Source organism: Aotus nancymaae, unplaced genomic scaffold (assembly GCF_030222135.1).
Source record: "Aotus nancymaae isolate 86718 unplaced genomic scaffold, 86718_ANA_hifiasm-v0.15.2.pri h1tg000011l, whole genome shotgun sequence".
Classification (NCBI taxonomy): Eukaryota; Metazoa; Chordata; class Mammalia; order Primates; family Aotidae; genus Aotus; species Aotus nancymaae.
Window position 1 is genome coordinate 64,104,206 of NW_026988422.1, and position 15,779 is coordinate 64,119,984.

Consider the following 15,779-nt stretch of genomic DNA (forward strand, 5'->3'; position numbering starts at 1 on the left):
ATGCTTTCGTGAGAACAGCTTCCTTATTTGAAGGCCATGAAAATCACAATTTTTCTGTTTTGTTTTGTTTTAAATTGAGAGAAAATACTGGAACAGTTTGTTTGGGGGTGTAAGACTCTTGGAAAATTACTCAAAGATCATTCACATTCTTGGCTACCATAGGATGTATAGTTGCATTTATAGTAAGCACAACTCCTGAGTAAAACAATTGAGGTATTTATCCCTTCCTAAAAAAAGAGTGTGCTAAGTAAATGTGCCATCTCATTATATGTAAGAGTTTGGTCCTGTTTTTAACATGATGTGTTATCTAACTATAAAATTCAATACAGATTAGAGAAAATGTAACAATTACTGTGGCTCTCAATGTACTTTGCATACCACTGAACTGAGATTCAAAATGAAAAAATGCATTTACCATACTTGAAAGGAGAAAAATAGGTCCATTTTCTTAGTTAAGTAGGTAGGCATTTTTAATACATGTAAACTTTAAATGCTGTATGCATACTATTTTATTAAGCTATAGATTATAGCTCTTTATTAGTAAAAATAGGTAACTAAACTATAACAATAAGAAAAGTTAGTGGTTCTGGGAAACTGGGTGCATAAAATGTTATATAACCAATTGGTTTTTCAACCTTCCAGTCAGACACTAGTCAAAGAAATAATATGACCTTAGCCAATGGGAAAAACATCAAGCCAGAATTCTCCCAGCTGTGTTTCTCTCTCTGTAGCCTTCAGCAACTTCAATGGAAGTTCAGTGTGTTTAGGGAGAAAGATGGCCAGAAGAATCAAAATTATTAAACCAAAAAGGTCAGCCTTCAAATTAAGTCTTGGATCAGGCGTACTGCAGAATAAGGTTTATCCTTCCCAATGTCCCAGTACTACAAGCAATATGGTGGACCAGCGACTATTCAAACAGGGCTGATATCACATGTAATTGAGGCTATCCTGCCAAAGGGGTGCGTAAAGGAAAGAAGTTGTTGGCTTTAAAATGCACAAATCAAGTGACTAATGTTTCCTTAGCATTCTTTTTGATTTCCAACTCAAAGGAATGGTAACTGCAAGAGATAGGAAAAATCCTCAGAGGAGACAGGTCCCTGGAATTATTTCTATATAAAGAGAAGGCCAAAGAATTTTGACAAAATTGTTGTTCACAAAAAGTTGACTTTGCCTTTGAAGTTCTTGTGTGTTCCATATGTAAGTCAGACACCTTCATTCATCCAAAAGTAGCACAGGGCATTCAATAACATGATATAATGGCTTTTCTTAGATTTAGAAAGTTCCTTCATAAGATTCCTCTCCATTCTGTTATAAAATCACCAGCTAATATGTTTTCAAGGATTTCCCATGTAAATAATTTGAGTTAATTTACATTTTCAGGTCTAATTGGTTTGGTGCAATTTTTTTTTAATGACCACAGATGCAATGGTTTAGATCAGTTCTTATAGAAGGGAACAGACTGCATGAAGGTCCTACTAATACATTAAAGTTTTTTAACTAACATTTATCCTTAGGATTTAAATGAAATCTGTTGTTTTTCCCTTGTATTTTCTTCCCTGGTGCTTATTTAGGTCCAGGGAGATAAAATATTTTGATGTTGGTCAAACCATCAAAGGAAATAAATTCTCAATACCCTAAATATTACCACAGAGTAATATAGATTATGTGGATCACCAGGACTGTGAGTCACACCACACAGGATACTCCCAATAAAACCTCATAATGCTCCTTAGTACATTACATGGCTCTAAGAATTCTGAAAGTTAGATAAAATAAAACCAAATCTGTTTATTGTTCTCTCATCCCAAATTTCCCCAGCTAGACTAAAAAAATCACTCCAATTTTCATGTAATTCCTAATGCTAAACAAACTTTGCGACATGCACAACTGTTTTAGAATTTCATTTTTTCCTCTTGGCACAATGACTGGCATATAGTAGGAACTCAATACAAGATTTTTGAAATGCATAAATGACAAAAATGCATCTCTCAGAGGTTACTAGCTTGTGTTATGCAATTTTTGGATAGGAGATATCTCCATGTTCTATAGGAAGAGTTGCATTTGAGTTCGTGGAAAAGATTGCCATTTTTTTTCTTCTTCAGTACCATCAAATATGGTAAGTTAGAAAAACATATCTTGAGCAGAAGCATCTTTATGAAATGTGAGAACTCTAACGAGCAAGTGTACTTTAACAAACACAAAATGTAATGCACATTACAAAGGTATTGGTATATTGTCCTTGTCTGTGCAGAATCCATGACTCGGTAGGATTCAGTTCCTGAAAGTTTACTATTACTTAGCATTTAATACAAACCTTTCCCCACTAGGAGATCAGTATGTAAAGGAAATAAGTTCTTAAACACTTTGATGAAAAAAGTTGGGATGGTAGAAGCAGATAGTACCAAATTATACAAGATTATATATAAATCTCATGGACAAAGGAGTTTGGTGCTATGATTTTAGTCACAGTAAACCAAAGATGGTTCAGGATATGACTGAAGTGATCACAGTAGGGTATTTGGCCACAAAAAGACAAATAAATAAATTGTGCTATGAATTTTTTACAGTGCTCTACAGTTCAAATATCATTTATGAATTCTTTATTGCTATTAAAAATGGATGATTGGAAATAATTTTCAGTTACTGTATGTAGTTGCAGACTGCTGAGATGACGGATATAAAAATCCTGTGCATTTATAAAGTGGGCTGTCTAATGTTATGTATGCACATCTCCATGACATGTTATAACACATGATAATTTATTAGGGAGAAAGCATTTTTTCAAAAAATCAGTTGCATATAAATGCTCCCTGAATATAAAGTGCTGGCAACTTTTGCCTCCAGGGAAACTCATTTTCCTTCTTTTTAGCCAGTAATTTTTGAAAGGCCTCAATTAGAAATCCAAATTTTGGTTGGGGAAAATGTGACTGACCGCACTTGCAAAGGGAAAATACAAAGTGAAAAAATATCATTCTTTCTGTGCTAGTAAAAGTTGCAAATAAATTAGCTGCGCATCATTCATGAGCTGATATTATTTGGATTGCTTTAACTTATCCACAAGGACCAACAGTATTGTCACTTTTGTCAATGTTTGGTAATACTAGAGAGCCAAAGCTGCAGGTATGTCTGTTAGATTATCTGGGCCAAATTTCTGTAAGAATAGAGATGTTATTATCTGTAAAACACTCTTGTAAAATAACAAATTACATTTGCTTTTTTAGTTCTCATATTCCTCTTTTTTGGGTTGTGAACTTGTTTCATTCATTGTGGCATCTTCCTTGATTGAAGCTGAATCTGGAGCAACAGTTCTTTTGGTAAATGCTGGCAAGGTAAGAAGAAAGAGAAAAATAAACCTAGGTGAATGTAGTTAATGTATCATGGTATTTGATCTAGTTTTCTATAATTAAACTTTACATGTACTGACAGACCTTCAACCTAAGAATAAATATACTCTATTTATGGCATTTTCAAAAACACAAGATTTAAATTTCTCTTTTATTGAAAGAATACCTGAGAGTAAAAGGTGTGTGCTTCATCAAGATACAATGCTACAAATCACACCCGTGCGTACACACACACACAGGCACACTCACACAGAATTTTGAGGCAGAAATCTTGAAGCCTCCTTTTTATGGAATCCTCTTTGTTACAACTTCTAGTCCACTGAGAGTAGACCTGGAGTTTGAGTATACTATTCTTTTACTATCTCTTACCCCTCGTCTGAGCTATAGATGCCTATATCCAACTGTCTGTGAAATCTTCTGATCTCTACTCTGATGCCTGCTCATTCCTTACTCTTCTTCAACTTGAAAAATAATATACCCATCTGCCCAGTTTCTCAAACCTTGGTTGCTCTCTTCCTTTGTCCTGTCTGATCCACCCATTCAATTTCAGACTGAGCTCTGATGATTCTCCCTCCCAATTTTACCTGGGTCCTGATTCACACCATCCCCATTATTATCATCTCAGCCCAAGTCACCATTTTTCCCCTTTCTGTTTTCATCTTGCTCCCTTACAATCCTTTCTTCACATCACAACCAGTTACCTTTCTGAAAAGTAAATCAGATTATGTCACTCTCCTGCATGACTCCCTCATTTGCCCTTAATGGTTGCCCGGTGAACTCAGAATAAAATCTACACATCTGACTGTGGCTGCACCCTCTCACTCACTCAGTGGCCCATATCTCTAGGAGACCATGTCCCTTTCTTCTCCGGAGCTTTTGTATTTTTTGCCCCGACTATCAGGAAGACTCTTCCCATCCAATTTCAACTCAGCTGCTGCTTCTTGCCATTCAGATTTCAGTTGTCACCTTCTCAGGAAGGCAGATCCTGATCATCAACCTAAAGGAGTGCTCCTGTTTGAGGTACCTTCTATCATTTCACCTTGACAGCACCAATCACCATTTTAAATTATTTGTTTACTTGCTCACTACCTGTTTCTCCATGAGATGAGGTGACCTTGCCTGTCCTGTTCACTACTGTTTCCTCCAGAACTGAACACTGAACATGGTACACGGCCTCCTAGTAAATACTGGTTGAACAAGTGAATATAGTTGAGGGATTTAAAAATGACAGCCAACTGGGGATTTTCTACTGATTTCTGGAGTGCCTCTTGAGAGTACCCTATCAACTTGCAATAATCAGAATTCAATTATTTAAAAATATCTGGCATTTGACTGATCAGTAAAAAATACCTGAATGATAGTCACATAAAATAAACCTGTAAAATGAGAGAGACAGAAAGACTACTTTCATAGAATTACATGCTTTAATGGTCAAGAAATAATTTTATTGCCTTTATCAGTGTCCTGATGTTTTCATTGCCATTAGTCTTTGGCATTTTATTCTAAAAGTCTGAGGATAGACTACCTATGAAGTATCTTTTCACAGTTAGCCAGGTGAGCCTTGAAGTATAACACAGCAGTGAAAATAGTATGCTGTTCTTGCTGTGGATAAATTATTTTTTACCCCAGGGACTTAAACTACCAGTAGAGGCACCTCAAAACACAAATTGAGAATACTAACTTTTCTTTTTATGGCACTGTAAACTGAGGTAAGAAAATGAAATAGTATTTTTGAGCAACTTTGATTAATTTGCTTTTCTAAGAATATCAAGTTAAAATAATATGTAAGATTCACTTCCAACTCCTATAATAATCCATAGATAACACATTTTCCCCATGAAGAATCACAGTTCTTTCTTTTTTGGGTTTATTTATTTTAATAAACATTATTTTTTAGAACAGTTTTAGATTTACAGGAAATTTACAATCTGCATTTATTTTTAAAATTCGGTTTGGAGACACCAATTTCCACAAAGATTAAGCATTTTAGTCTTAAAAAACTAGAGATTTCTAGAAGTCATCAGATTACTATGAACCTCACTGAAGTCTGGGCTGGTCCCAGTCCTGGGAGTGATGGCTCTGTCCTGGAGTTGTGTTCCTTTAGTCTAAAAGGAGCTATACATGGAGACTAGTGGTCAGTTGCCACTTTTAAAAAACAAAAATGACAGTTTCAAAAGCTGACATTATGAGTCTCTCTTACTAAGCCCCCACTGTCTACAGGCTGAAGGTAATGGAATCCAAGTCTTCTAAAAGAGTATCCTGACTCACGGCCATAACTTCTAGCCAGCCAGGATAAATTTGGTAGTGATCATGACTTTAAATAATGGATTTCTGTGTTCCTATTTCCAATGGTAGTATAAACTTACAATTTATACATTTCTTCCCTTCTTCCTGGCAGAAAGAATCTACCTTTTCTTGAATTGACCTGAACTACACAAAGCTGACATAAATTACTTCTTAAAACAAACTTTCATTAATGCTGGATCACTTCAGAGACCACAAATTATGCAGTATTTTCCCATTTCCTTTGTTTTTTCCATGGTCAGTGATTCTATGCTTTAGTTTGGTCACAGTTTGACAAGGCATCTAAGTCAGCAGAATGAATGCCTTAGCATCTACAGCTTAAACAAAAGGGCCTCCCTCAGTACAAATTCCGACTAGAGTAAGGAGCTGACTGTTCTGTGGACCCAGAAACTGGTGTCTGCCTAAGGACCTATGATTATCCACTCCCTAAGTCTCTAAACACATCTAAACTGCTCCAAACTCCAAACCCAAGCTATCATGTTCCACCTGGAACTTAACAAGAAAATTAGACATTTACTAGTCAGACAAAAAAGCTAGGGATTTTCTTAGTAACACTTGTCTTTGTAAGAATCATTTTTAGCCAAAATGTATATACACATATCAAATAATACCAAAGGGTTACATAGGAAAACAGGAGTTTCTTGTCCTACTTTTCTCAATTCCACAATCCTACTCCCCAGAGTCAGCTACAATCACCTCTTCCAGTTTTATTTTCTATATTTATTTCATTTTTGTAAAACATGGAAAAGCCTATAGTGCTATTTTCTGATTTATATTTTTAGACATTATCCACACCCACCCCCTTCTCCTCACCCCATACTCCCAATATAGTTACATATGAGCTTTTAGTTACGTGACTGTTTACATTATTATGACTAAACATGGCTCATGAAAACCTAATAAGTATACTATGACAATATTTCTCTTCTTGTTCATTTTTTTTCTCCTGGGTTTATTAATTGACTCTTGTTTTAATTTTATTTTTATTTGCTCTTTCTCTGTGACCATCTTGCTTCTAAGTGCTCAGTTACATCTGCCATATGTCCATTAGTAGTCTTTTTTTTTTAAAAGTGTTCAATTGTATCAGATAATCAGTTTTTTGTTTGTTTCTTGCCAATTTTCTGGATAGAATCTTTCCTTTCTTCCTTCAGTATGGCAGAACTGAAGAACACGTATGTCCAGATTAAAAGTAGTTAGATGAATAAATAAAATAAGACCTACACTGAGGCACATCATTACAGACTCACTGGGGGGTGAAAGAGAAGATCCTAAAAGTTCCTGGAGTGATTTGTAGAAAGGATGACATAGGGTAGATAGGGGGTGCAAAAGGTGACTTCAAAGGAGTAACAGTTTCTATTAAGGAATAAAAGATTTTTCAACAACACTGGACTTTGGAGGATAATCGCTCAATGACTTCAGAAAGAAAATCATTTTCAACTTAGAATTTTATAGCCAGCTAAATTCTCAGTCAAGTGTGAAGGGAAGAAATCTATTTTTAGAAATACAAAGACTAAAAATATTTACCTCCTTTTCTCTGATGTGCTCTTGAGGTAGGAGATGGGACTAGACTCCAAAGGCAGGGCTTGGACACCTGCCCAAATTGAGGACTAGCTAAAACAGGTCTCTAGCAGAAAAGCACCTCCCCATAAGACATGCCCACAAGTGTGCCATGTCAATTTATCACTGTCATGGCAACAGCAGGAAGTTACTGCCCATTTTCCTGGTGACAACCCAACAACCTGGAAGTTACTATCCTCATCCTAGAAATTTCTGTATAAGTTGTCCTTTAATTTGCATATGATTAAAAGTAGGTATAACTATGAGTGCAGAACTGCCTCTGAGCTGATGCTCTGGGCACACTGCCTAAGGGGTAGCCCTGTTCTGCAAGAAGCAGGACCCCTGCTGCTGCTGTATATGGCCGCTTCAATAAAAACTACTGCTAACACCACCAGCTTGCCCTTGAATTCTTCCCTGGGTGAAGCCAAGAACCCTCCTGGACTAAGCCTCAATTTTAGGGCTTGCTTGTCCTGCATCGCTCTCACAAAAGAAAGAAGTGAAACAAGTAAAAGGAAGGTATAGGGTCTGGGCACATGGGCATCAATAGAGGAAAAGAGTGAAGGAAAATCTCAGGATGACAGCTGTGCAGTGGGTGTTTGTTGGGTGGGCCTGGCCACTCCTGGCCTCTTGTTCTGTTTTCTCTGTTCTCTCAAGACTCACATTAATCATGTATTGTCCCCCCTGAACTGATTTTCTAAACATTTTATCTTTTCTCTCTATTGTCCCATTCTATTTCTTTTTCTTCTCTTTCCTTTGTGGTTATTTCACATTGTTTTCCACTTTTCTGGTTTTCTTTCTTCTTTATGGCAATCATATTTTAAAATTCTGATACCACTTAGTCTGCGTTCCTTATTCACAGAATCTTGCTCTTGTTAAATTTAGTCGCTATCATATTTTCTTTTATCTCTGGAAGGGTACTAATGATATTTTTAAAAACATACTCTGTTCCCTGTATTACTCATTTGCTATAAGTTCTGTTTTTCTCTTTGTGGTCCTGGCATAATTTCTTTTTAATTTTTCAAGTTTAAAGGGAGATTAAAGAAAAATTACAGGACAATTTCTTTAATTAGGCTGAATTTGTGCTACAAAAAATAAAGTATTCAGGATACTCCTAATTTTTCTCACTGCTAACGTGCCCCATTATTTAAAACAGAAAACGTAAGGGTTATCAGAAAAGCAAATAAGAATAAATATGTTTTCCAGAAATAATTCTAATTCAATTACTTAAAAGTAATTAATGATAAAGTAGCTATGATTAAATATTTAAAAGTATTTTTGAAAATATGGGGATAGGTTTGGGGAGAAAATCATAAAACAAACTTGTACAAGAGAAGAACAGTAAAACATAAGGCTATGGATTAATCAATTAACTAATTAATTTATTAATAAATTAAACCAATAAAGAGTTTTACTTTTTAGGCTAAATTTTTCAGTTTGATTTTAGAATATAAACTATAATGTTGTTTTCTTTTTCAAATTAAGCTTTCATTGATATTTTTTCCTATTTAACTTTATTTCCTTTTCAGTGAGTGTATTGCTATAGAAACCAATGGTTGCTTGTGACCAATATATCTTAATTAGAGAAGCGACCACAGTTGGTCACGAAATGCTAGCGTAGAAACCTAAATATAGGTTCCTTCACTGCCTATCATAGTAATAAACAAAATTCCAAAAACCTTGATGTTTTCCATTTAATGTCTTCTAAACACTTTCCTCTAGGCACCTTTCTAGGAAGGTTTATGAAGGTTATAATGCAAACATAACAGCAGCAGTACAAAGATCTCTGTGCTCACATCATGGTGCTGTTTATCTCCAGGCTCTTGAATGTCTTACTAATTGGGACACTCTGATGTTTCATGGTGCTAAGTCCCTACTCCCTCCTCCATGGTCGTTCATATTAAAAGGACTTGGAGAAAGTTTTCCATTGCTAAATATGAAAGAAAAAATATTTGGCCTATGTGTATATCAAATTCTGAGGTGCTATAACCACTTGAGGTCCATATTGAAGGGTGGTTCCTAGATTAGAATAGCACAGGGTTTATGTAGATACGAAATCACTTGGGGAAATGATTAGGACAGGAAGGAAAAATGTTCAGCATTTGGAATAAAATAATCATGAAATAATGAAAACCAAACCACTTATCAGAAACCTGATAAATATTTATTCAATGAATCCATGAATATAAACCAGCAAAAATGAGAATTATCACCTTTGGATTTGACCTACTTCCTTATGGCTTATTTTGGTATTTTATTTTAGAGCAATATAGCTATTTTAAATGACAGAATGATCAGATTTAATGCACAACCCTACAGGCCCATGGTAAACTGAAGAGCTAAATTATTACCTAAACAAGAATCTATTAAATAACATTTGGATCCCGATAGTTGAGATAAATGTGGACTTAACAAAAACAACTTATATGCATATGAATTTAATATTAATTGAGTATTAGTTGAGTATTTACTATTTGCCAACTACTATATAGAGTGCCAAGGAAACAGTGGTGAACAAAACAGGCATGGCTCCTGCCCTCAGGGTATAAAGAAAAATTGTAGCACACTGTGGGTGCTCATAACAGAGACTGCACTTAAAACTGTGACGCTTCTTTAAGGAAATTACATATAAGCTTAAACTTGAAGACCATGTATAGGAGGGAAGAAAGGTCGGGGGTTGGGGGTAGATAGATGGTGGGAGATGGCATCCTGAGCTAATGAGCTCACACATTGTTGACATTGATGATGATATTTATCAAGATTTATAGAATAGTCACAGAGTGAAATCTAGCAGTAATTGTACTAATATTCTTACTCTTTCTACAAGATCACATATTTCTCAACATTTAGATGCAAAAATCTTCAATTTTTTGATAATTTGAATTTTATTATAAAACAACTTTCTTTGCTCACTCACCTATAGTTACCAGCAATCTCTGAATAAAAAATTTGCCTAATTAGGATTTTTACCTTGGGTGATGAAGTTATTCTGAGAAGCATTAAGTCTAAAAAGAAGGGATTCTGCATATTTTTAGTAAACTGTGTACTATTATGAGTATCCCTGAATATTATTTGTATGATTCATGAGGATTTTCTCAGACTTATGAATATTATTATCATGTGCTGGCCTTAAACTAATTTTTCCGTGTGTTGCATTTTCTGAAATCCAATTTAAAAACTGGTACAGGACTTCATTACTTACAGTTCAAGTATGAAAATCTTGGACTAGACAGGAAGCGACTGTGATCCTGCCAAGAGGATGAGTGATCTAACCCATGAGCGTGGGAACCTTCCGGAAAGGTTCTGTCATCCTAAGGAAAAAAAAGGCACAGCATGTCAATGATTACACAATATAAGGACCAAGACTTATTTAAATGTACTAAAGCTGAAATTGAATCTTAATACACAAGCTATGTTGTACATGCAAATTTAATAGACTTATAAGCACTGTAAAAATAAAATAATGTGCACATTAAAGAAATTTGGAAAAAAGAAATTGCTATAGCTATATCCCATTGCTACAGCAGCATGACAGATTTCTTTCCAGTCTTTTTTCCCCCATGTATAGAATTTATAACCATAGTTAAAACTTTGTATTTATCTTAAATTTATGCTATAAACATTTTTGAAGTCATTATTTATTCTAACCTTTAGCTTATGAGTTACTCTCATACTATTTGGTGGATATACTATGCTTTACTCAACTATCTTTTATTGGCATTTAGGTGATTTCCAATATTTTACTCCTATACATAACACTGTGAGAACTATCTTTAAACATATAACCTTTTCCATATTTAGGACAATTCCTTATGACAAATTCTTATGAAAAAATACTGAGTCAATAAATGTAATTTGATGTTTTAAAATACAGTTAGCTAGATTGCTTTCTAGATTATATTCATCCTCTCACTCATTTAACAAATATTTAATAAATGAAAATAAACCCAGAAAAGGTCCTTCTCCTTATATATATGAATATGTCATTATCCACATATCTCAGCTATAACTTAAAATGATTTTACTAACAGATTTAAAATAGGTGCTTAATATACTTTCCTTTGATAAACAGTAAAACTGCACTTTCTTCCCATGAATGTTTCCTACTTATATACTATATTTGTGGGTTTTCTTCCTTCTTTCACTCATTCATTCATTCACAATAATTTATTGGGCACCTACTATGTGCTAGGCTGAGAGCAAGCAAGACACTGGGGTCTACAGTCAGGAAGCCTTTGGTCTTGCAGAAGAGAAAGGCATTAAACAAATAAACGATATAATCAAAAACTATAATAAGTGCTTTAAAAATCAGGTAATAACAGGAAGAAGCAAGTTTAGATTTAGGATTCAGGTAAGACCCTCCTGGGAGGTGATATTTAAGGCAGTAATTGAATGTTGAATGTGAATCCATGAAATTAGCCAGGTGAAAATTTATTGGTGGGGCATGACAAAGTGGAAGGTGAGGAGAAGGATCCAGGAGGGCAGTCAGGGAATGACGTTCCAGACTCAAGTGAATATGGAGGTGAGGAAGAGTTTGGTGTGTCTGAAGAACTGAAGGAAGGCCCTACAGCTTAGGTACACTGGGCCTGAAGGAAGTGATGACAATAAGGTCCAGGGCCATGCTCAGGATTGGAGACTCTTTCTTTGTTTTTGAAGTACAATCAGAAGGCAATCAGGAGTTTAAAGAAGGATGATAAACTTTGATTAATTTTTTTCAAAGATTACTTGGGCCTCTGGAGAATGAATTGAAGCAGCACAAGGTTTGAAGTAGGAATACCAGTTAAGACCATAACCGAGGATAACAGTGAGGGAGATATCTCTAGGGAGACAAAGGAATCAAGAAATGTTGGCAAAAATTCTGTATCTGTAGGTTACACGGCCCACAAAGATTTCTCAAAACACGGTCCCCACAAAGAGAAAGGCCTCGTGTAACATGACTAACTGAATTAGCTGTCCTTCTCTATGCAAAGTATCAACTTTATATTTCTGCGTCACATACAATGTATGTCAGTGCAAAAGAAAGGGCAAACATTTAAAAAATATTCTTAAAAGGTCCATTTGAGCCAAAGGCATGAAAGTAATTCTCAGGTGGTTCAAGATCATTAGCCTTCATGTACCAAAGGGAGATGATACAGTTAGAGTATTTGCCTATGCCCAAATCTCATGTTGAAGTGTACTCCCCAGTGTTGAGGGTGGGGCCTAGTAGGAGGTGTTTGGGTCATGGGCGTGGATCCCTCATGGCTTGGTGCCGTCCTTGCAATAATGAGTACTGAAGAGATCTGGTTGTTTAAGTGTGTGGCACCTCCCCTCACCTCTTGCTGCTGCTTTTGCCATGTGAAGTACCTGTGCCTGCTTCACCTTCTGCCATGAGTAAAAGTTCCCTGAAGCCTCCCCCGAAGCCAAGCAGATGCTGGTACCATGCCTGTACAGCCTGCAGAACTGTGAGCCAATTTCTTAATAAATTACCCAGGCTCAGGTATTTCTTTACAGCAACACAAGATCAGACTAATACAGGAGGTTAGCTAGATTTAAGATGAAGACCCTGAAATTTTTAACCAAGTGATTTTCAATTTTCAGTATGAGAATTTCTTAAGAAATTCAAAGTCATTCACTTCAGGATCTCTGGAAAGGAAAGGAAAGGATATACATTGTGTCCCAAATGTATTCCAACAACTACTTTAGAATGAGCTGACATTGGGCAACTAGAGGCAGGTAAGCTAGCTACCAAAGTTCAGATGTGACATACTACATGTGTGGCTGGAATTGGAAGATGTATAAATGGAGAAGAGGGTTATGATCTCAACCAATGCTAGAAATCTCTAATGAATCAAGGTTTTGATCTAAATCATGGTTTTGAAAGAGAAAAGCATAACGAATGGTTTTCCACTAAAAGATGTTTTGATGATTATAAACCGATAAGGGAAAGCAAACACACATTTTACTTACTGACACCAGAACTGAGAATGACAGTGAGAGGACAGGAATAGAGACACTGGTTTGAGTATTTGTTGAAACAGATGGTATAATGGTGGCCTCAAAATATGTCTACCAGAGGAAGGATGAATTACACAAAGATATTTAAGCACTATTCATTCTTCCTAAAACACATGGTTTTAAATTTATTAAACAAAGCCAACTGGCATCAAACCATTGGTATATATTTTCTATTTAGAGAAAAAGAATAATTTAATGTTTTAATGATAAAACCAGTTATTTGGCATATGACAGTCAAAATATGGCACTGACATATTTCATTCCAGCAAATTAAAAAAATACAGAAAAATTCAGAAGAAAAATTATTCAACAAATATTTTTAAATTTGTTGAATTTTTGTGCATTTAGCATTATTCAACAAATATTTTAAAATTTAATTTTTATGCATTTAGCATAAATTCCTACAATTGAAATTACTGAATGATACATTTTAAGGCTTTTAAAAATATCAATTTCATTTTAGTTGAAAAATTTGTTGGTAGAGTTACAATATTTTCTAAACATATTTTTTTAATTATTTAAAAACTTTTTATGGGTACAGAAGAGGTATATATTTATGGGGTATATGAGGTATTTTGATACAGGCCTACAGTGTGCAATAAGCTTGTATTAGTCTGATATCACACTGGATAAAGAACTACTAGAGACTGGGTAATTTATGAAGAAAAAAGGTTTAGTTGACTCACAGTTCCAGATGGCTGGGGAGGGCTCAGAAAACTTACAATCATGGTGGAAGAAGAAAGGGAAGTAAGGACCTACTTTACATGGAACCAGGAGAGAGGAAGCAGGGGAATCTGCCACTTTTAAAACCATCAGATCTCATGAGAACTCCCTCACTATTACAAGAACAGCATGGGGGAAACCACCCCTATGATCCAACGACCTCTCATCTGGTCCCTGTATACTTAGCAGTATTGCTAAGGGATTGCTGAATCATATGGTTCCATTTTTAATTTTTTGAAACTCCTCCATACTGTTCTCCACAGTGGCTTTCATAACTTACCTCCCAACCAACAGTGTATGAGCATTTGTTATTGGCTGTCTTTTGGGTAAAAGCCACTAACTGAGGGGAGATGATATCTCAGAGTTGTGATTTACATTTCTCTGATGATCAGTGATACTGAGCCCATTTTCATACACCTGTTCGCCATTTGTATATCCTCATTTCATAAATGACTATCCAGATCTTTTGCTTGTTTTTAAATCAAATTATTAGATTTTTTTTCCCTGCAGAGTTGTTTGAGCTCCTTATATATCATGGGTATTAATCCCTTATTAGATGGATAGTTTGCAAAATTTTCTCCTATTCTGTGGGTTGTCTTTTTATGTGGCTGATTGTTTTCTTTAATGTGCAGAATCTTTTTAACTTTGTGATTCCAGCCTTCCAACTTTGGTTGCCTGTACCTTTGGGGCATTCCTCAAAGTCTTTGTACAAACCAATATCCTGGAGAGTTTCTTTTTTCTTATAGTAGTTTTATTATTTGAGGTCATAGATGTCTTTAATCTATTTTGATTTGAATTTTGTATTTGCTTTCTGGTTCTTTAAGATGCATCACCAGGTTTTTTTATTTGAAGTTCTTCTGCTTTTTTGATGTAGACACTTACTGTTATAAACTTTCCTCTTAGTACTGCTTTTGCTGTACCCTATAGGTTTTGATATGTTATACTTCCATCTTCATTTGTTTGAAGTAATTTTTAAATTTCCCTCTTAATTTCTTTATTGACCCAATGGTCATTCAAGACTATACTGTTTAATTTCCATGTGTTTGTACAGTTTCCAAATTGATTTCTAGTTTTATTCCTTTGTAGTCAGAGAAGATACTTGGTTATGTTTTCCCAGATCTTTGGAATTTTTAAAGAACTGTTTTGTGACCAAACATATGGTCTATCCTTGACAATAATCTGTGTGCTGAGGAGAAGAATGTCTTCTGCAATCACTGGATGAAATGTTCTGCACATATCTATTAGGTTCATTTGGTCTATACTACAGATTAAGTCTTATGCTTCTTTGTTGATTTTCTGTCTGGACAATCTGTCCAATGCTGAAAGTGGGATGTTGAATTCTCCAGCTATTATTGTATTGGGATCTATCTCTCTTTTTAGCTCCAAAAATATTGGCTTTATGTATCTGGGTACTCCAGTGTTGGGTGCATATATATTTACAATTGTATATCCTCTTGCTGGATGCACCCCTTTATCATTATATGATAATCTTGTCTCTTTTTATAGATTTTTATTTTGAGATCTATTTTTTTTCTGATATAAGTATAGCTACTCCTGTTGTTTTGGGTTTTTGTTTGCATGAAGTATCTTTTTCCACCCCTTTCATTTTAGTCTACATATGTCTTTATAAGTGAAGTGTGTTTCTTGTAGGCAACAGACCATTGGGTCTTGTTTCTTTTTTCAACCCATGCAGCCATTCTGTGTCTTCTGATTGGTGAATTTAGTCTATTTACATTCACTGTTATTATTGATAAGCAAGAACGTACTCCTGTCATTTTGTTATTCCTTTTATGTTTGTTTTCTGGTCTTCTTCCTTTCTGTCTTAATTTTTGTGAAAGTACTTTCCTCTGGTAGTATGAT

General features: G+C 35.2%; 1 protein-coding gene across 1 annotated transcript in view; it reads right to left on the reverse strand.

The window, feature by feature from the left end:
• Positions 1–576: 576 nt before the first annotated feature.
• Positions 577–15,779, reverse strand: part of CEP128 (centrosomal protein 128) — a 449,972-nt gene continuing 434,769 nt past the window's right edge. The window contains exons 24-25 of the mRNA XM_064375102.1: positions 10,405–10,513; positions 577–3,321 (exon numbers count right to left, since the gene is read on the reverse strand). Of these exons, the coding sequence (XP_064231172.1) occupies positions 3,218–3,321; positions 10,405–10,513 (213 nt within the window). The 3' untranslated portion in view covers positions 577–3,217. The remainder of the gene's footprint in view (positions 3,322–10,404; positions 10,514–15,779) is intronic.